This window comes from Pezoporus flaviventris, unplaced genomic scaffold (genome assembly GCF_033815535.1).
Source record: "Pezoporus flaviventris isolate CSIRO_AGI_PZ_B2104156 unplaced genomic scaffold, CSIRO_AGI_Pfla_v1 ptg000025l, whole genome shotgun sequence".
NCBI lineage: Eukaryota > Metazoa > Chordata > Aves > Psittaciformes > Psittacidae > Pezoporus > Pezoporus flaviventris.
The window spans coordinates 33,564,886-33,586,985 of NW_026892573.1; the positions used below are offsets into that span (position 1 = coordinate 33,564,886).

At 51.0% G+C, this 22,100-nt stretch overlaps 1 protein-coding gene across 1 annotated transcript; it reads right to left on the bottom strand.

The window, feature by feature from the left end:
• Positions 1-204: 204 nt before the first annotated feature.
• MOGAT2 (monoacylglycerol O-acyltransferase 2) lies at positions 205-22,100 on the bottom strand. The gene is made up of 6 exons (XM_061458146.1): positions 21,963-22,100; positions 13,423-13,601; positions 5,279-5,483; positions 2,537-2,711; positions 2,108-2,307; positions 205-621 (listed from the first exon to the last, which is right to left on the bottom strand). Exons 1-6 carry the CDS (start codon positions 22,054-22,056, stop codon positions 467-469), a joined length of 1,008 nt encoding a protein of 335 aa, XP_061314130.1. The 5' UTR covers positions 22,057-22,100; the 3' UTR covers positions 205-466.

The following is a 22,100-nucleotide window of genomic DNA, read 5'->3' on the forward strand; positions in this document are numbered from 1 at the left end:
CTGTGGTTTAGGTGATGGGAAAAGAGCCCAGAGCAACTAAAGACGTGAAGAGCACAAGCAAGCAATGAGTATTTGTTGATGTAGACAAACTGTATTTAAAAAGACAGATGTACTCAGCAGAAATTATGGCTCATCATTCCATTTCCAACTGAATATAATGCGAAGGAAACCTTAAGGCATTCCTATTTCCCTGGAGGGAAGCCATACTGGAAGTGGGAGTTTTCTGCTGGAGTGTTTGAGTAGTGCTGGCCACAGATAGGATCCTTTCTTCTTTATATCTTTCATGTGTCCTATAGGGAGAAAAGATGGAAACTCTTTCCCTACACCCATGCAAGTGATGGGAAAATCAAGTCTTTCTCCCTGCACTGTACAGACCATATGTTAACAGTGACTAAGTTGAGGTTGTTCTGGAGGTAAGGGAAAACTTGGAGCTTGATCTCCATGGTTTCATCTTGCTTGAGGAGCTCTATATGAATTCCAGGTGTCTGTCTTCTGGGATGTTATATTTAGCTTTGTGCTCCTCAAAGAGCTTGCTCAATTCGTTTAGGTATTTCTCATGGACTCGATCCACCTCTTCCTCAGAGGGTTTGCGGTTCCTCTGCACCGGAATTGGTTTCCCAACTGGAAAACAAACACAGGCATTAGGAACAGACAGTGTCAGGTCCCTCTGAAGGGATTGCACATCTTGGCACAGAGCTGGGGTCTCCAAGGATGCACTGGATGGATTGATAGGACCAGTCATATCCTGGAGTTTGGGGGGTAGCACAGCCAAGGAGGTAAGGAGATGGAGGTTCAGATACTGGCTCTGATGTTGGTCTCAAAGGTCTCATCTATCTTTGCCTCAGTTTCCCCATCTGTAAAGCTGCTTAATGCCAAAGACCCTCTGTGTAGCATTATGAAGTAGAAAGTGCTGCATCCCAATGCGGTCCCTCCAGCCTAACATCTCAGATGTGCTGCACATAAAGACAACATCATCCTAATGATGTTTCCATGTGGCCTTGGGAATCTGCATGGCAAATGGGGACACTGAGGCACTGGGGAGCCCCAGACCACTTAAATACACTAGTGATTGGGATGCTTCCACTTTACTCAGATTAAAGATTCTGTGAAACATCTGGTTTTTATTAGTGCCCATATATCTCTATGAAATCGTGCTTTTTTTCAAGGGTAAATCTAATTAATTGGATTCCTATCAATAGAAGAAGCTCCTTCCCACCTCCCAGAGCCACCAGCAGCAGGACCAGGCACCTGCAAGGGACATGAGGTCCAGGTGATGCCTCTCTTGCTCTGGTCTCTTACTCAAACTGTGTTTGTCAAGCACGGGAGGGTTTCATCATTGAGTAAGGCTGCTCCTCCTCAGGTTAATGAAGAGCCCTTGTGATACTGCACAGCTCATAAACCCCTTGAGACAATCCAAACAGGTTGTAAAGCAATTAGAAGTAATTGCTGGCTGTCAAACCTCATCAGTGGGGCGAGATCTGACCTTTCCAAACCACCTCTTTCATTAGGCTACTTCACACAGCATCAACCGCGCTGATGGGATCCAACAGCTCCGTGGGGCAAGGATGGAGTTGATGAAACCAGGCAGAAGTGCTTCAAAACCAAAGGCTTGCTTTGAATTTGGTCTCCTATGAGCATGATCTCTGCTGGAAACATCTTGCCATGCAAATAGGTTGAGGGTTGCAGCTGTGTCTGCATGGGACACTGAGCAAACCTGCAAACTGCTTAGGTGTTGCCCTATTTGTGCTTGTAAAATTGGCTTGGAAGAAGTATAACCCACTGTTATTGCAGTGGTTTTTATTACTGGGTTGTGCTGGGTTTGGCTGCATCCCACACAGATAATGAAATGGATGTGTGTGCTCTGGAGCTTTGCTTTGATGCATAGATGGCCTGGGCTTTGTCTTAAGGCCAAGACAGAGATCCAAATCAGCGTGACACATGAGCAGTTGAGGATGCTTCGTTGCCAGCATGTTTCTAGCCCACCACAGCATGATGCTCCAGCTTGGCATCTCCATCCAGGACGATAACACAACCCAGGGGATGTCCCTCGTCCCCCCACTGGCCAGGCTGAGTGTAGCTGTATTGTGTTGGCCAAGGAAGGACTTACCCACAGTGTAGATAGGCCGACGGTAGGGTACCAACCCGAAGCTGTACTGGAAGATGCCCCTTGCGTGGAAGAGGGGAAGGGAGATGCCCATGAACTTCTGGAGCTGGTGCTGGATCCTCCGCAGCCAGGAGCCCTGGGGGTTTCTTACTTGCTCAAAGAGGTCATTCTCCCCAAAGGAAAAGACAGGGACCAGGGGCGTGCTGTGAGGAGTTGAACCCAATATGAGGGCATGAAGATCAGCAAAGCCCACCCCAAAACACCTTCCCCCCTCTCAAATAGTTGTTCTGCAGGGGGTTGGTACTAAATGATCACAAGGTCCTTTCCAACCCAAACCATTCCATGATTCTATGATTCTCAAACCAGCAGGAACACCCCATGAAGCAGCCACATCCCTCCCCAAGGGCCCCTTGAGCCCATCCCCTGCATCACCCATGCTCGATGGCCAGGCGAACAAATCCCTTCCTCTTCTTCAGCAGCAAGGTGCAGGATCCCGGCCGAGCATCCAGCGCCTCCTGTGCCCCACCGATGACGATGGCCAGCACATTCCCACCCTTTGGGTTCTTCAGCACATAGGATGCGCTCTCCTTGTCAGAGGAGACAAGGCCTGTGGGGCAGAGAGGAAGAAAGCATCTATATCTGTAAAACCCACATGACTGTGGTTTGCTCTGTACCTTTTGCCCCCCATTATCCAGCTCCAAAGGGATGCTAGACACCTTATTGTCAGAGTTTTCCTACACTTTGGCAATCTCAGGCCAGCTGCCCTCAAAGATGCTGGATTCATGGAATGATAGAATGGTTTGGGTCGGAAAGGACCTTAAGATCATCCAGTTCCAACCCCCTGCCATGTCACCCAAGACTTGCATGAACATGCAGTTCTCCCTTTGCTGTCTGGCCTAAGAGTGAGAAACAGGGAAAAATCAGGGAAAAAAGTAAACTGAGGACTAAGTGCTCACAATCCCCAGGGAAAATCTGTTTCGGTTTGTTGTCAAATGAAACCCAGTTCAATCCTGACCAGCTCTAAAGTCAGGGAAGCATTTGCTTTAGGTTAAAAGAAGCACAGATTTCAGTGCATGCTGCTGGAGGGGGCTTGGAGCAATCTGCTCTAGTGGAAGGTGTCCCTGCCCATGGTGAGGGGTTGGAACTGGATGAGCTTTAATGTCCTTTCCAACCCAAATCATTCTATGACTATGGATTTAAAGTGGAATTTTACGCAGAATTTGGTCCCTGGACATTATTTCCTTGCAAAATCTCAAATCTTTCATTCAGGAAATGACAGAGCAACATGGGTTTGATTCTTTAAAGAAACCCTTGTTTCAGGAGCAATTTAAAACCTCTTTGTCCAAAGGATGCAATGGACCTGAAAAGGAGCTCTGCACCCAGCTCCCACATTGCAGTGATTAAACCATCCCTCGCCTGGGCCAGATCTCTCCCATATCTCACTGTTATGATTCCTTGCTCTCCATGTAAATATTTTTCCAGCAGCAGGAGCCAGAGTTTATGTGGAAAACAGGGTGATGACAGCCCCGGGGTATCTCAGGAGGACCTGGATGCCTGTGTTTAGTCTATTGAATCCCACATACAGGATGGGCCCATTGAGCTGCAGAAGGGACTGTTTCCCAAGCTCACCAGTGAGAGGAGGAGGTCACCTCTTCCTGGTGTCCATAACTCTCTCCACATTCCTTTCCCCTTCTCTCCATCTATTTTTTACCTATTCCTTTTCATTTCTGCTTCCCCTCCTGCCATGTGGTTTTGCAACAGTGGGAGCTGCTGTTTGCATCCTCTCTTATACGCTTTACAGAATGGGCTGAGATTGGAGGGGACCACTGACTTTTAGTTAGTCTAACCTCAATCAGGGTCACCCACAGCACGTTGCTCAGGATTGTGTCCATAGAGCTCCTAAATATCTCCAGGGAAAGAGACTCCATAACCTTTCTGAGCAACCTATGTGAGCTGCTGGAGTAGGTTCAAAGAAGGGCAATGGATCTGGTGCAGGGCCTGGAGCCCAAATGTGATGGGGAAGGGCTGAGGGAGCTGGGGGGTTCAGTGTGGAGAAGAGAAGGCTCAGGGGGGACCTGATGGCTGCCTACAAGTGCCTGAGAGGAGGATGGAGCCAGGAGGGGCTGGGCTCTGCTCCCAAGGAACAAGGGATGGGACAAGAGGAACCGGCCTCAAGCTGCACCAGGGCAGGTTTAGATGGAGCTGAGGAACAATTCCTGCCCCAGAGGGTGCTCAGGCATTGGAACAGGCTGCCTAGGGCAGGGCTGCAGTCACCGGCCCTGCAAGTGTTCACACCCCATGGAGACGAGGCCTCAGTGCCATGGGGCAGTGGTGGCCTTGGCAGTGCTGGGAATGGTTGGACTGGATGAGCTTAAAGGGCTTTCCTGACCTCATTGATTCTATGATTCTGTGATTCTATTCTGATGCTCAGAAGTTCTTCCTCATGTTCCTGTGGACCTTTCTATGGTTTATGCTTGCTGCCTCTTGTTCAGAGCAAAAATTAAAAGGTATGGCAGCAATTTTCAGTGCTGAATGAAATCTAACCCCATATGAAATGAAATACAGCAATACAGTCTGAGAATTCTCCTCCCCATAACATGTTTTGCAAATCACAGACCACCAGCAGAGAATCAGTGTTTTTCACTCCCCACAGTTCAGGCACTCACTTTGCACATCACATATTAAGTAGATCAGGCAAATCTAACTACAGGAGAGAGAAGCTCCAAGAAATCCACAGGAAACCCATTCTCAGCCTATTTGTGGCACAAAGACTATTGAGTATCTTAAAAATAAGCCAACAGTTTGTATTTGTTGAAGGTTGGACTGGGCTTGGAGCAAGCTGCTCTAGTGGAAGGTGTCCCTGCCCATGGCAGGGAGTTGGAACTAGATGAGCTTTAAGGTCCCTTCCAACCCAAACCAGTCTGGGATTCTGTGATTTTACCATGAACAAGTGTTGCTTAGAATACAGGACATTTCTGACAGTGTATTTACCTTTCCAAGTGCATCAATAAATGATGCAGTAGTTTCTTAGCAAACACAGTAAGTTAATGTCTTCCCACATTCTTCGCAATGGAATCCATAAGGTGCATGGGATCCATCAGCATAGATAAGGACAAACAGACTCCTCTTCCCCTTGTGGCTTCATCCCCTGTTCCCCCACTCATCCCTGCTTACCTCCACTCATCAGGTAGTCCCTGAAGAAGGGGATGCGAAACCACAGGGAGAGGATCATCAGGTGTGGGGTGATGCCCGGGAAGAGCGTGGAAAAGCCCGATGCCTCCGTGCAGAAATTGATAAAGGCTCCTGCTGCCAGGACCCCATGGGGATGAAATCCCATCAGGTAGTTCTGCCTAGGGTCCAGCTCCACCGTCTTCACCAGCTGCACGCCAGATGGGAGCAAAAAGGGGCCATGAGTTAGTGCTGCTGCCTTACGGGGCTGGAGCATTGGCTATGGGGAGCAGATGGGGGATCCTTGGAAGGGGGTCCATGGCATAGTTTTGTTCCTGCTGTACAAGAAGGATGTGGCTGGGCTGGAGGGGGGCCAGAGAAGGACCACAGAGATGGTCCAAGGGCTGGGCAGCAGTGAGGAAAGGCTGAGAGAGCTGGGACTGTTCAGCTGGAGAAGAGAAGGCTCAGGGAGACCTGATCCATGTGCCAGGAGGTAAAGGGGGGCTGCAAGGAAGATGGAGGCTCCCTTTGGACAAGGAGTCCCATGGGAGAGCTGAGGGGTGATGGGCACAAGTTACTGCTGGGGAGATTCCCAAGAGGGAAACTTTTCCAGTGATAATGACCACCACTGGAATAATGCCCCCAGGGAAGCAGTGACCCCCCAGCGTTGGACACTGTTAAGATGGGGCTGCACAGGGTGCTGGGCATCCAGTCTGGGTCATTCTTTGCCTGGAAAGGTTGGAGCAGATGATCCTTGAGGTCCCTTCAACCTGGGATTCTTCACTTCTATGACTGGATGTCTGCCCAAGTTTTACCAGGAAGAGGGAATGTGGAATGCCTGTGTCCAGTGTATAGGGATGGACAGCACGGATTGCAGGCACAGCCCTTGGAGGCTGCCTAAGCAGCTGCATGAAACACTCGGCCAGTCTGCCGCTGGGTTTGAAGCCTGGGAGATCCTACATGGGACAGCAGAGGAGGGGAGGATTAAAGGGAGATAAGGCACAACCAGGATGTGGACCCTGTGGGTTACACTCGCTATGGACTCCCCAGAGGAGAGGGGCTGCTGTTGCAAACCCACCCTCCAGCTATGCCGCTGAGAAGACCCTGCCCTGCCAACACCAGCCAACAGGAGCGGTCCAAACTGAGTGATTCCTGTGGATGCCGAGGATGCTCACAGCACCAGGGAAGGATGAACCCTCTCAAGGTTAACCCTAACAGAGCCACCATGAATCTCCATTCAACTCAACAGCCCCAGTGCTCAAGAAGAACCAAAGCCCAGCGCCTTTTACCACGTCACCCCTCCAGCAGCCTGGTCCCATCCTCCCTCGGGAGCAGCTCCTGGTGCCTGTGTTTTCCTAGAAGCAGCCAGAACCACAGGTTAATCACGAGGGTGCATTTTACTTTCTTACATCATGGCTAATTTCCCCTCTGCCCTAAGGCTCTGTTGACTGTACACATGTGCCCATTCAAGCGCCTGCTCCTAATGAGAGGAATGGACAAACAAGGGTTCCGCTGCTGCCCGGTGTAGAGGTACCTAAGCAGGAAGAGGGGCAGATGGCTGAGTTACTGAGTGCCTGGGGCCCCTGCCTCCTTTTTGAGTCATTTCAGCTTACATCAATGTTTCCTGCATCCATCTTCTGCTTCCAAACAGCCTTTCATCCCTGGGTGATTTATAGGAGGGAGGTGAGATGCTCGGGTGTGTTGGAAACATGCTGTATGTGTGCAGCATAGAAGAGGGGATGACAGCAGGCTCAGTGCCCGGTTGTAACCCAAGGTCACTGCATCCTCCTTGATAATGAAGAGTTGAACTCAGGGTACCCACTGAGCTGTGCAGACTGCTTCAATGGGAGTTCACCTGCGATAAGGCACCTTATAAGACATCCCAATGTGCTGGTGCTCTGGTTAATGTTTCCTGCATTATAACACAAGAGTTGTCCCTGCAATAGCTCTGACCACATCTTAGTGACCAAGTTGAATTCTGTGCCTCTATTAGGTTTGTAAACTGGGCATTTTTCAGGCATAAGGAAAGGATGGGAGAGAAGGTCCTCCTTTTGTCATAGTGTCTGCTCCCATTTGGATGACATGGGCAGGACTTGAAGCCAAAGAGCTTGTACAAGGCAAACTGACCTATTTGAAGCTGTCCCTGCTCATTGCAGGGGCATTGGACATGATGAGCTTTAAAGGTCCCTTTGACCCAAACCATTCTATGATTCTATGATCTGTAGCAGAGGAGAGACTTTGATCTTGACTTTGGTCAAGCCCTCTGGACTCTAAGCCTGGAAAATCACAGAAGCTCCATCCTCCCACTTATTGTTCCCAGTGTTGGTTCACTTCTTCCCTGTCTCCATGCCAGAGGTCAACCTCTGTTCCCAGACTGCCAGGGAAGTTAATGCTTGACACCAGACAACCCAACTCTCCTGCACTGAAGAGCTCAATGGGGCTGGGGTTGAGGTGCAGAGGGCTGTGAATCCCCTCCCTCCTGCCGTGGGTGCGTTGGCATCTCCTCACCCACCGGATGGCATTTGCTGCTTTAGGTTTTCTGGGTGAGTTGAAGCTTTAATCATTGCCAAAGGACTCAAGGGTCCAGCCAGGCTGGTCCGTGAGTAAACAAGGGGTTGAACCAAAGTTTCCTTGGTGAGACAAGGCCAGTTTCTCATCTCAGCATGTCACATTCATGTGTGCCTCTGCTCTGGAGCCAGGCTGAGAGAGCTGGGCTGGGGCAGCCTGGAGAAGAGAAGGCTCCTGAAGGGGAGACCTGAGAGCAGCTCCAGTGCCTGAAGGGGCTGCAGGAAAGCTGGAGAGGGGCTTGGGACAAGGGCCTGTAGGGCCAGGCCAAGGGGAATGGCTTGAACCTGCCCGAGGGGAGACTGAGATGAGCTCTTAGGCAGAAGCTCTTCCCTGTGAGGGTGCTGAGGCGCTGGCACAGGGTGCCCAGAGAAGCTGTGGCTGCCCCATCCCTGGCAGTGTTCAAGGCCAGGTTGGACACGGGCTTGGAGCAAGCTGCTCCAGTGGAAGGGGTCCAGTTTGGATAGGACTTCACCACCCTCATTCGCAGTTCTGGGTAAGGATGGCAGCTCCAAAAAGCCCAAGTGTTCTCTTGCTCTTGTGCAATGCTGCTTTTGGCGGTCTTTAGGACCTCCTGTATCCTTATCCTTACGGTGGGACACAGTCCTGTGGTGGACCTGACCCCAGCCATGGCCTCTTTCTTACTTAAGGTCAAAGAAGACAGGGTCAAGAGCAGGACAGAGGAGTTCCTCAGGAAGGGCACAGTTGTGGCTCTGGGCCATTTGGCCATGGCTTGCTTTTGCCCTAAGGACCTCTCATCTCTCCTTCAGCCAGCAGAAGGAAGCAAAGACCAGCAGTGCTATTTAACATTATGGGCCGTGACACAAAACCCCCAGTCACAAACAACATCATTCTTCTATGAAAAGAAGGAAAACATTCCTGGTCGGGCTGGGTTCACATGAAGTGGAGCTCTTCCCCCTCCGCAATGCCTTGTACCTCCCCAGAAGCACGATATACCCTCAAACAACCCCCGTCATGGTTCATGCAGTTATGAGAATGAATGAGTTATGGGATGGAGCCATCCCAGATCACAGCTCCTAGGGTTCAACAAGTTCTCTAATAGCTCATTTTAGTTATGCTAACAAAGAAGCCCAGTGTAGCCTGTCCCCAGGCACAATGACACAGGTTGGGACTCTGCCAGTTGCTATAGATATTAAGGTCCAACTGACACTTAGATAACCCCAAGGCTGGTGAAATGTGTCCTGTGGCTCTTCAGAAGGGAAAATACAGCGCAGTGAAGGCCACAGGGACCTTGGCCACATAAAAGGCACTTTAGAGGCTGCACTGAATAAAGCTGCTAAGATGGTGCCTGCTGGGGTTGCTTTGAATGATGACAGCACCCAAAGAAAGAATTTGTCCCTCTAAGACCTTAATTTTAGCTTCCAGATGATAGATTTAACTCGTAATCCAGGTTGTGTGATAAAGGTGAAATGTCTTCTCTAAACCAAGCATCCAACCCTAATTTATAGCCAGCAAGAAGGATGGTGACTTCTGCTTGGGGACTACAGTAGAGATGGATCTCATCAAGCTTATGCTTTAGAATCACAGATTCATAGAATGGTTTGGGTTGGAAAGGACCTTAAGATCATCCAGTTCCAACCCCCTGCCATGGGCAGGGACACCTCACACTAAACCATGGCACCCAAGGCCTGTGTCCAACCTGGCCTTGAACACTGCCAGGGATGGAGCATTCACAGCTTCCCTGGGCAACCCATTCCAGTGCCTCAGCACCCTCACAGTAAAGAACTTCTTCCTTATATCTAATCTAAACTTCCCCTGTTTCAGTTTGAACCCATCACCCCTTGTCCTATCACTGCAGTCCCTGATGAAGAGTCCCTCCCCAGCATCCTTGCAGTCCCTTCACACACTGGAAGCTGCTCTGAGGTCTCCACGCAGCTTCTCTTCTCCAGGCTCAACAGCCCCAATGTTCTCAGCCTGGCTCCATACAGGAGCTGCTCCAGCCCCTGAGCGTCCTCGTGGCCTCCTCTGGACTTGTTCCAACAGCTCCATGTCCTTCTTATGTTGAGGACACCAGAACTGCACACAGTGCTCCAGGTGAGGTCTCACAAGAGCAGAGCAGAGGGGCAGTGTCATTCCCCATTTCACCCTCGTCTTCATCTTCTGCACATCAATGGCTCTCCTCAGCTGAGGGCACCAAAACACCCTGGCTGTGTGAGGGAGGTTGGTGACAGTGGGTTTACAGCATCAGAAGGTGATGGGGCTGGGAAGAAGCAGCAGTGAAGATGTGCATTCCCATGGCCACGAGATGGAGAAGTTTGGTTTGACTGTAATGCTGAGTGCATCCTTCCTAATAAAGATGTGCTGATAAATTATCATGAAAGAACCATGCAAGGAAACATAAGGGGGTTGACCTGGATGAGCTTTAAGGTCCCTTCAACCCAAGCCATTCCATGATTTTATTAAAAACATAGGGGGATGAAGCAAAGCTAACTTCCCTGTGCAATGCACCGGGCTTCACCTGGAATTCTCACTGCTTTCTTGTCCTTTACCTTTCAAAACCACTCAAACTTACTCAGTTCCTGCCTGATCCTATAGCAAACCCCTAACTAAAAGCCGTCCATCTCCAAGGGGAATAACCCAAGCAGCAGCGGGACTTGTGCAAGGGTGGCATCAGCAGAGGGTGCTGCTTGCACACACTGAGCGCAGAGCCTGCTCAATCCCATGTGTCAGACACTGCAGCACAGTGCCAATCCGTGCTGCTCAGATCCCTAGGAAACAGATGCTCATCCCAACGTCTCTCCGCTTCCAGGACTGCAAACATGCGCAGGGATCCTTTACAGGCAGCATTTAAAGCCACTTCCTAAACTGAAATAGGCAGCTCCTCCTGTCTCCAATCACTGATGCTTGGCCAGGCTGAGCTCGCTGCTGGGACCCGGAGGACTAGGAGACAAGTTGAATCTTCCCTGGATGACTGATTCTCCAGGGCTGAACAGACTCAATCTGTGCACAAACACAGCCCAGGGAGGTGGGTGCCCATCTGGGTCCATGTCCCCAAATCCCACTCCCCTTTTGTCCCTGTGCTGGATGGGGATTTGGAAGTGGGGTTGTTCGGTCTGGAGAAGAGAAGGCTCCTGAAGGGGAGACCTGAGAGCAGCTCCAGTGCCTGAAGGGGCTGCAGGAAAGCTGGAGAGGGGCTTGGGACAAGGGATGTAGGGACAGGCCAAGGGGAATGGCTTGAACCTGCCCGAGGGGAGACTGAGCTGAGCTCTTAGGCAGAAGCTCTTCCCTGTGAGGGTGCTGAGGCGCTGGCACAGGGTGCCCAGAGAAGCTGTGGCTGCCCCATCCCTGGCAGTGTTCAAGGGCAGGTTGGACACAGGGGCTTGGAGCAAGCTGCTCGAGCGGAAGGGGTCCCTGCCCATGGCAGGGGTTGGAGCTGGAGGAGCTTTAAGTTCCCTTCCAACCCAAACCATTCTAGGAGTCAGTGATTCTAAAGGCAAGGTCCAGCTGTGCACGTTCAGATCAAAAGCTCAGCTTAGTTCACTGTGACAGCAGTGTACAGGATGGTTAAAGCAATGTTTCAAATGCTTAACTTCCACCCCGCTAGGCACAAATCAGCTCATGCCCAGTGCTATGAAATGAAATCCTTCCCATGCAAGGAAGCAAACACATTTGGGGTTTTAACTGGGGAAAAAAGCTGGCACATGTGGGATGTAACAGGGTATAAAACCAGGAATGGCCTGGGTATGTGGGGCAGGGTTTGCATGGGCTAACCAGGGAGTTTCGAGTGAAACAAGTAGGGAGCAGGGAGGTGTTCACATTGTGTGGTTCACCCTTGCTGCAGGATGCTGGGGATGCCAAATGGTTTTCCATGATATAGCAGCAAATGCATTCAGAATGGGCTGCTAAATCTTATATTGTGGCTTAGAAAGTGCAGAAGACTGAGAAGCTGTCTTTGGGAAATAGCATGACGTGATTGCTTGGTTACAATACTCTGGTCATCATGGTTTGATGTCCTTTTGTGCACCCTCCTCTGACTTCTCCCATCCCAGCCATAAGGAAGGCTCCAGGGAACCTTCCTGGCCTTCAATCCCAGTAACCACACTCCCTCTATTGGTCTTTGATGGTAAAGGTCTTACTGGTCTTACGGGCCTGCGCCCAGGAAAGGAAGGGCAAACACTGCCCCATGGGGTTCATAAGGGGTTCCATGTCCTTGCAGAGGGATGGGAGAAGAATTGTTGTTGCTCTGAGCAGGCAGCCAAGATTTAGCAGAGAGGCTGGTTGGACACTGCCCAAGCAGCAGCTTATGGCCAGGAATAATTTAAAGAGCCTATATTGCATATAATCATTACAGCCACATAAATAGCTCAAGGATTCTAGCATCTTCTAAGGCAAGCTTGAGAATAATTTATCAGGAGCCCATTCTGTGTTTCCTATTAAATGTCATAAAATATAACCTGTCCCTTATGACAAAGCTCCCCGCAAGCTTTCCTGGGATGTGTTCCCATTCCTCCCCATAAAGTCATGATAAACCTTTTGGGAACCTTGATTGAAGCTCATCCAGAAGCCCTTAAACCACAGAATCATGGAATCATCCAGGTTGGAAAAGCCCTTTAAGCTCACCCAGTCCAAGCGTTCCCAGCACTGCCAAGGCCACCACTGCCCCATGGCACTGAGGCCTCGTCTCCACGGGGTGTGAACCCTTGCAGGGCCGGTGCCTGCAGCCCTGCCCTGGGCAGCCTGTTCCAATGCCTGAGCACCCTCTGGGGCAGGAATTGTTCCTCAGCTCCATCTAAACCTGCCCTGGTGCAGCTTGAGGCCGGTTCCTCTTGTCCCATCCCTTGTTCCTTGGGAGCAGAGCCCAGCCCCTCCTGGCTCCATCCTCCTCTCAGGCACTTGTAGGCAGCCATCAGGTCCCCCTGAGCCTTCTCTTCTCCACACTGAACCCCCCAGGTCCTACTCAGCCATTCCTCAAATCATATTTAAACTCAGAGATTTGCCATATATGACCCACAGCAGGTCCTCAGCATCACTTTCTGCCTTGCAAAGAGCAAAGAAACCCAATGGCAGACAATCAAAGGATGTGATTGTGAAAATGGTGGTCTTCTTTTATACTGGGTCTTGCAGTAATCTGGGACCTGGGAAGATGATAGAATCATTGAATCATAGAACAGTTTGGGTTGGAAAGGACCTTAAGCTCATCCAGTTCCAACCCCCCTGCCATGGGCAGGGACACCTCACACTAAACCATGGCACCCAAGGCTCTGTCCAACCTGGCCTTGAACACTGCCAGGGATGGAGCATTCACAACCTCCCTGGGCAACCCATTCCAGTGCCTCAGCATCCTCACAGTAAAGAACTTCTGCTTTATATCCAATCTAAACTTCCCCTGTTTCAGTGTGAACTCACCACCCCTTGTCCTATTGCCTCAGTCCCTAATGAAGAGTCCCTCTCCAGCACCCTTCTAGCCCTCTTCAGATGCAGGTTAGAAAATGATGGATACATGATCCTTCAACACTGACCTCCCAGAGCCCCATGCCAGAAGTCCTTGCCCCAAACTGCCTCCAGACACCAAAGACAAAGGTGGTCCTTATGAAATCAGTGCTTATGGAATCGGCGGCACTTACCGTGATGGGGAAGTAGTCCCTCATGTACCTCCACACAACGCTGTTCCGGATGGCATGGATCCGTCTCCCACCTTTGCAGGGCTTCTCCCTGTCTTTGAACCACCACACGGCATAGAGGACACAGAGCAGCCAAAAACGGGTGAAGAAGAGGGCGATGAAGGCAGCTGTGCAGCACTGTGCTGGGGGAAAAGCCAGTGGTGAGGTAGCAGTTGGATCAGGTGGGCTTTGGGAAGGGAATGATCATAGGATCCCGGACTGGTTTGAGTTGGAAGGGACCTTAAAGCTCCTCCAGCTCCAACCCCTGCCACGGGCAGGGACCCCTTCCACTGGAGCAGCTTGCTCCAAGCCCCTGTGTCCAACCTGGCCTTGAACACTGCCAGGGATGGGGCAGCCACAGCTTCTCTGGGCACCCTGTGCCAGCGCCTCAGCACCCTCACAGGGAAGAGCTTCTGCCTTATTTCCAGCCTAAATCTCCCCTGTTTCAGTTTGAACCCATCACCCCTTGTCCTATCACTACAGTCCCTGATGAAGAGTCCCTCTCAAATGATGCACTTGGAGGGACTCTGGTGCTGGGACAGAGCCCATCACTGGGCTTGCTGCTGGGTTACTTCATCACTGTGAAGGCATCTTGGATGCAGGGAAGGTTTCTTTCCTATCTATACCCTGGAGAGGAACCAAGCACCACCCTTGCAGCAACCACCTATTTCTCAAAGCCCACCATGTCTTCCTTTCCCCACAGTTTTCCTTGTGGATCAGAGCTCTGTCCCTTTGCTGTCTGGCCCTTCCCTGGAGTCAGACTGATCCCTGCAATGAAAATGTCCCTGTTTTACACCAAACCTCCTGTTAATACACTCTGATGACACCCGGCATCTTGCAGTGGCAGCAGAACAGGGCACTGTGCCCTCTCTGTACAGTCCCCAACAGCTTTGTCCTGAGCTAATGAGTCACCATTTTAATTGTCCTTGATTTTTAATGTCTTATCTGCCCATATGTAAGATTTTACTCTTTATTGAGTTATTTCTTATTGATTTTGGACCTTTTCCTCCACTCCTTGGATTCACTCTCAGCTCTAATCCTGGCCTCTAGAGGATTTTCAGCCTTTTCAGTTCTGTGTCATCACTGATTTTAGAAGAATGATTTATTTCATTCCTTAAGACATTAATGATTTGGGACCTTCCCAAGCCATTAAAGACTTTTCTGAGCTGCTTCCAGTCACTGCTCAGCTTTTTCCTCCACCTTCCATCTCCTTCATGCCCTGTTTTGGCATGGGAACAGGAGAAGAAAAGGGTGTGCAAACAGGAATCATTTGTTGCATCAAATCCCACCAAAGTCTGCAGTGATGGGGAATTGCTGCTGGCCACCCAATGCCAACTTGGTAAAGCAGATGCCCTAAGAAGTGCCTGGGAAGAGCTGTGTCCTCTGGAAGACCTGGTGCTGTAGACTAAAATACCCCATTGATCAAAGCCCTTTGCTGTCCCCAGCTCATGGGTTACATCATGTGTGGTGGGTTCTATATAATGTTCTTCTCTGGATCTTCATCACAGATCCAGCACTCAGGGCTGAAGGATGTGAGGATGGAGATGCCCTGCTCAGCTTCCAGTTTAGGTAGATACACCCATGCCCTCATCCTCTGAGACCTGGATTGTCATCTTTGGGAGCCACCTGACTCCTGACCTCTCCAGCTCAGCTGAGCTCAGTCCTACGAGGGAAAAGGTACATGATGCTCTCATGTAAGACATCCTTGTACTTCCTGTTTACTTAGGATAAATTAGTAAGTATTTTTTTAGTCTTGGTTTTGGTGACAAGTCCCCCTTATCCCAGAGCTTTGCATGTAAAGATAAATCCCTGTGCCTAAAACCCTGGCATGATCATGGGGAACATAGAATCAGACTGGTTTTGAATGGAAAGGACCTTAAAGCTCATCCAGCTCCAACGCCTGCCACGGGCAGGGGCATCTTCCACTACAGCAGCTTGCTCCAAGCCCCTGTGTCCAACCTCAGTCTGCCCTCGGGCAGGTTCAAGCCATTCCCCTTGGCCTGGCCCTACATCCCTTGTCCCAAGCCCCTCTCCAGGTTTCCTGCAGCCCCTTTAGGCACTGGAGCTGCTCTAAGGTCTCTTTGGAGCCTTAAACCTCCTTAAAGCTGAAATGGGATCTGATGTCCTCATGTAGGTAAAGACACTGTTCCTGGATCAGCACTAGCACAGAGCATGGGGAATCAGTGCAACAGAGCGACAGGTCCAACCCGCAATGCACCTTCCAGGCCAGCACAAATCACTGCTCATGCCTGGTGCCACTCCTTTCAAAGGCCACAGACACCATCTTTATAACCCTTGAGGAAAACAGCCCAGAGCATGAAACCGAGCTCCAGGGTCCACATGAGACATGAACTCTGCTTGAGGAGCAATGCAGAGGTTGCACTTTTACTGCACATGGGAGCTGGGTCATCAGGTCTGCTGCAGAAGTGGCTAATAATCTATTCCCTCTTTATTGTAGCGTGCAAAGCTCAAAGAGCACTCTGCAGAATGAAGCACTTATCACCCAAGTGAGGCTTAATCTTGCAATGATAGAATTATCCATTTCTCCCCCTATTCATAGGCAACTCAACTTTTGTCTTATTTCAGGGCAGAATTTGTGCACAGAGACCTTCCCTCAATATTCAGGTTATTTTGCTTTCTATGCTTATAAAATACTACAAGGATGCTGGAGAGGGACTGCAGTGATAGGACAAGGGGCGATGGGTTCAGACTGAAACAGGGGAAGTTTAGATTGGATCTAAGGAAGAAGTTCTTTACTGTAAGGGTGCTGAGGCACTGGAATGGGTTGCCCAAGGAAGCTGTGAATGCTCCATCCCTGGCAGTGTTCAAGGCCAGGTTGGACAGAGCCTTGGGTGCCATGGTTTAGTGTGAGGTGTCCCTGCCCATGGCGGGGGGTTGGAACTGGATGATCTTAAGGTCCTTTCCATCTCAAACCATTCCATGATTCTACGTTCCCCGTGATCATTGCTTTCTTCCCTTTGAGTATAACCCCAAGAGGCAAATGAGGAATAAGGAAGATTTCTTGCCCGTCCCTCCCTGGCTGGGACCATTCAGAGCTGCCTGGATGGGAGCCACATTTCCTCAGCATCTGCTTTCCTGCACACCACTCATCATTTTGGGGGCTGGCCGCCAGCAAACACTTTAAGGGATATCTTGAGCATGGCATTAGGCTCCTGGCCAGGGAACCTCAGCAGACATCTCCCCTCTGGGGGCAAAGCCCAGCCTGTGTGCCCGCAAAGGGCTGTTGGATCTCGGAAATGACATGGAAGGGATGGCAGCCTGTGTCAGGATGGGGATGGGGGCAGGCTGCAAGTCACGCATTAGAAACCCATCCTGGAAGCCCGTCAGCTGCCAGGGCTCTGCACAGCCAGACAAAGCTCCAGCTTAGCATCATGGAATACTTTGGGTTGGAAGGGACTTTAAAGGTCATCCAGTTCCAGCCCCAGTTTGGTCACGGGAACAAGTTCTTTGGTGAGGATGGGAATATCAGGCACACAAATGGCAATGAGAGGTGGTTATGAGGTGGCTCTGCCTCGCTGCCTTTGCAGTATTCTTTAGGGGACAGGAGGGAGAATAACCTTTACAATTCAGCCATAGCATCACTATAATGTCTACCTTCCACTTTTCTGCCCCCATAATCATGGAATCATGGAATGGTTTGGGTTGGAAAGGACCTTAAGTTCCAACCCTCTGCCATGGGAAGTGTTCAAGGCCAGGTTGGACACATGGGCTTGGAGCAAGCTCCTCTAGTGGAAGGGGTCCCTGCCCATGGCAGGGGTTGGAACTGGATGGGCTTTAAGGTCCCTTCGTCCCAAACCAGTTTGGGATTCTGTGATTTTATGCATATGCCACGAGCTCCAAGTGAGCCACAGGCTACAAAGCATGTGGAAGACTTCCCCGGCCAAATCCAAACAGGATTCACATCCCATCCAAGTGCTGCTGGGCCCAGCATTGCTGCTAACCCAGCATTTGCTCATGCAGCCCAAAACAGGGGAAACAGCAGCCTGTGGAGAGAGCTTTTTTGGCCTCACAGCAGCCCCGGTGTGAGTCAGGTCCTTATTGCACTTGTCAGAAGGGTTTCCAAGATGCACATTGCTGCGGTCCCCAGTGCCAGCCCTGGCAGTGACAGCGTGCACAGAGGCTGTCCCAGGCTATGGACTACACTCAGCCTTCAAGGAGCTTGACTCCCGCTGGCCCCATGTGCCCTTTGAGCCAACCCTGCTGATGGACAGGGTCCAAAGGCTGGGTGCTGTACACTGGGTCTGCAGAGGCGACATGAGCAGGTCTCCTGCCTCTGCACTGGGTTTGTCTGCAGGGGTTCAGCCACACACTGATGCTTCTGCACGGTGTGTCTGGATGGATGCTCTTGCCCAAGTCCATGGAGACCAGGAATGAGAGAGGCCACAGGTTTGGGCATCACCTGCTGATTTTGGTGCCTTGTAGAGTCATAGAATCACCAAATCCCAGCCTGGTTTGGGCTGGAAGGGACCTTGAAGCTCCTCCAGCTCCAACCCCTGCCACGGGCAGGGACCCCTTCCACTGGAGCAGCTTGCTCCAAGCCCCTGTGTCCAACCTGGCCTTGAACACTGCCAGGGATGGGGCAGCCACAGCTTCTCTGGGCACCCTGTGCCAGCGCCTCAGCACCCTCCCAGGGAAGAGCTTCTGCCTAAGAGCTCAGCTCAGTCTCCCCTCGGGCAGGTTCAAGCCATTCCCCTTGGCCTGTCCCTACAGGCCCTTGTCCCAAGCCCCTCTCCAGCTTTCCTGCAGCCCCTTTAGGCACTGGAATCCTTTAGGTGTTAGAAGCCTGGCTCCTCTGCATTAGGAGGGGGCACTTGTCAGTACTAGGATCCTGCAGCGGGAAGGCAATGTGGTCCCCACTCCATGCCCTGCATCCCATCCTTTCACTGTGCACTCTCCTCCAATCAGCTGCCGGCAATCTCCTTTTGTCTCTGTGCCCTTTACTAGGAGCATCCTCGAGGAAACCAGCTGCAGGGACAATGCCTGTTGCCTGTTGTGAGCTGCTGCTCCCTGCCAGCACCGGGGTCAAGCTGCTCCAGTCATCCAGCACCCTGTGGAGAATGAATGAGCCCCTTACTCTGCTCTTGGCTTCTCAGGGGCTGCATTAGCACAGCCATAGCAACGGCAGCCTGCAAGCAGTGCTGCTGGATCCCCAGCCAAAGGGCTGTGCAAAGCTCTGCCTTCACTCTAATGTGTGCTTTCACGAGCCCTGTTCTAGCAGCAGATGCCACAAGTCTGTATGAGGATAAAGGAGAAGCCAGAGGCCAAATCCTGACCATGGAAGGTCTGATCTCTGTGCCTGAGGGTTATAACATAGCGTGTGGCATCTCATGGGATGACATTAAGGGTATCCCATAGGATCGAGCTTCTACTGTTACTGACCTGGGAGCTTTTGGATGAAAACCTCCAAGCTTAAAGAAACTTAATGAAATGGATCAAACCAGCTGGAATCGCTTGGTGGGGTTTGGTTATCACATCTCTACTGCCTTTCTTATGGCATTTCTTAACTGCTTTGGCTTCAATATCACAAAACCCACCCAAAATCAAAGTAAAACTGTTCCAGAGATGATAGTAATGTCTGGAAGTGCAGCCATGGAGGAGCTGTGGCTTTGGGTCACATCCCCATTCAGAGCAGGCTGCATTTCCCTGCAGGAGGCAGAGCCTGCGTTTCGAGCATCTCCGTGTTACCTTTTCATTCCTCCCTCCTGATCATTTCCTGCTTTTCTGCTGGCTCAGAAGTGATTGCTATCACTGAAAACTCAAGTGACAGCTTGTTCGCAGCACCAAGAAGGGAAAAACCTGAAGGACAAGTTGCTTTGCTGGAAAACACTGTAAAAGCTCTGTAAGGCCCAGTTGCATCTGAGCTGGGAGCGGGGATGTTTTGCTGCATCCCTTGTTAACACGGTGGCCGCATCTCTACTGCATCCCATCCCATCCAGGCACCATGGAAGGAGATCGGGGTGCAGGGGCAGAGGGAGCTCCAGAGCACCCCAGAATGTCCCACTATGGAGGGTTGGATCCAAGGCTGCATGGCTTTGGACAGATCTCATGTGCGCTGTTAACAACACCCATGTCTCCTCCTGCAAGGTGTTCTCCAGTGGGTTGAGCACATCTGGGATCAGTTCTGCACTGGAAGAGCCCCAGGGTCTACAATGCAAGTCCAGGATGACACCAACTGCCCTGCACTCTGCCATGCCAGAACTCCTTTGGGGCAGCTCAGCTGGCTGTGCCACTGCTGCAACAGTGGGGTTTCCTCTCCGTCTAGAGAGGGATGCTGTCAGCGCTATCCCAGAGCAGCCCAAGGGGACACACGCTGGTTACACCTCTCCAAAGCAACTCGGCAGAGCCATAGGAAGCTCTTCCCTGTGAGGGTGCTGAGGTGCTGGCACAGGGTGCCCAGAGAAGCTGTGGCTGCCCCATCCCTGGCAGTGTTCAAGGCCAGGTTGGACACAGGGGCTTGGAGCAAGCTGCTCCAGTGGAAGGTGTCCCTGCCCGTGGCAGGGGTTGGAGCTGGAGGAGCTTTAAGGTCCCTTCCAACACAAACCACTCTGGGATTCCATGTCCTGCTGAGCCAGTGGGTGAACAGCACTGCCCAGTCATGTCCATGTGGTACAGGGTTAACCAATGTACAGGGGGGTTGTACAAGGTGGCTAGAGGAATCTGCTCGCTTAAACTAAAGTATTGTCTGTACCTATCATGCCTACTAAGCAGAACAAAGGCACCAACCATTGATAAGGAAAAGCAGACACCTGGTTCTATCAAGGAAAAGCAGAGCCCTGATTCTACTGATAAGCAGCTATTGATAAGGAAAAGCAGACAGATGCCTGAAGGGGAAGATGCAGATGGTTTATGGCTGGGACCCCGACCAAACCCTAAGGCCATACGTAAAGACTAAAAGGTGAAAAGTGCAAGAAGAGGAAGCCTCATTTACTTCATCTTGAAGACCCTTACCCACAGGAGGAAGACTCAGTTACTTCATCTTGAGACCCCTGCCCATGACCAGAGGGTGCACTGCACAGGCGCAAAGGACCTTCTAACTCATTATAATACGAAGCGGGGATAGGACATGAATATGTATAGGCGTATTGTGCAACCTTATGAATATATATAACTTTAGAAAATAAATGTAGAGGGAAACAACACTGAGGCACGCATGACTTTGGGGAATTATCCCCGTGCGTCTCAGCGCTGAATAAAAAGCATACCTGCTTTACAACTTGAACGAGTCGTGGAGTCAATCCGCGCATCACATGTTGTTAATTCTCTTCCAAAAGAGGCAGCCTCATCCATCCCAGGTACCAGCAAAGGTCCCTGCCCTCTGCCATTGCCCAAAGTGTGCCAACATAGAATCGCATAGAGTTTGGAAAAGCATTACTTAGCATGGGCTGAACCTGTGCCATGAAGCATTCAAACACCTATGGCATCAGGACCAGTATGGCCCAGTGCTCCGGTGCATCAGATACTGGTGCAGAGCTGACCACTCAGCTGCATGTAGCAGACTTCGGATGGAGCCGTCTCAAAACCTTATCGAGGCTCTGAAGCAGAGCCTATGCCTCTTTGCAGGTATTGTTTTGGACCCATACAGAGACAAAGATCTGCTGCCTCTAAGTATTGGGGTATTCAAAACCTCTCCTGCCACAACAAACTAAAAACTTCACACAGATCCCATCTGAGATTAAGGATTGACATGACAATGGGAAACTCCGGATGTCACCTTCCAGCTGGGCTCCTGATGGGCTGTAAATGGCCTCAGGCTGTTTGCACTCTGATAGCTTACCTCTGGGCCTCCCATCTCCTTATTTCCCAGTGCATCCTATCCCAAACCCCCTGTCTCTCCTTTCCATCAGCACCCGATGCCTTCCACACAGCAGTTTGTCTGGGTCCCAGTTTGCTAATGTGTCTGTTCCCAAGCCTGCTTGGGTTTCCTTGGAAGAATTCCCTTTTGGGGTGAGCAGGGACATGTGTATAAAGCAAAGTGCCTGTTCCCAGGGTTGCAAAGCAGAGTCCTTCATGCTCCTCCCAGTGTCCCACCCTCAAGCATGGGAATGCCATTCCTGAGGACAGATCCTGAGCAGGGCAGCACTTTAGACCAGGAAAACTGAACTTATGGAGCAAGAGAAGCTGGAATTCCGTGGGTGCAGGTGCTGTATGAGGCATGTTGGTGCTCCCATGCACTTCCCTAGTGCCCCCGTGCTCAGAAACAACAAAGCAACCCAGAAAAGGGGGCAAAAGTTAAGTAACTCAATGAGAACAAGCCTCCATCCTCCTCTTCATACAGTGAGACAAGCAGAGATGTGCAAGTGCAATGTCTCCTCGTAATCCCTTGTCCTAACATGGCCTGGGATTCCCTGCAGGCTCCCAGAAGACGCCTCTAATGCCACTTTCCTTCCATCCCAGACCTTTGTACCCATATGTACTTGGGGCTGGGGAGGGAAGGAGTTGGGGTAAAGCTATTGTGGCTCCTCAGAAGAGAAGATTTCTCTTACCTAGAGCTAGGAAGCTGAAGACCCAATGAACCACCGATGCCGTCTGAAGCCTCCTGTGCAGCGGCACGGAGAGGGGAGCGAACTCAATCTTCATCTTGGGCTCTGCACCCACGTCTCAGGAGGAGAAGGGAGCTCCAC

Coding starts and splice junctions, on each gene's coding strand:
- MOGAT2 (XM_061458146.1), bottom strand. CDS start 22,056: ATGAAGATTGAGTTCGCTCCCCTCTCCGTGCCGCTGCACAGGAGGCTT. Junction 13,602..21,962: donor CTTCAGCTTCCTAGCTCTAG/GTAAGAGAAATC, acceptor CTTTTCCCCCAG/CACAGTGCTGCACAGCTGCC. Junction 2,712..5,278: donor GGACTACCTGATGAGTGGAG/GTAAGCAGGGAT, acceptor TCTGCCCCACAG/GCCTTGTCTCCTCTGACAAG.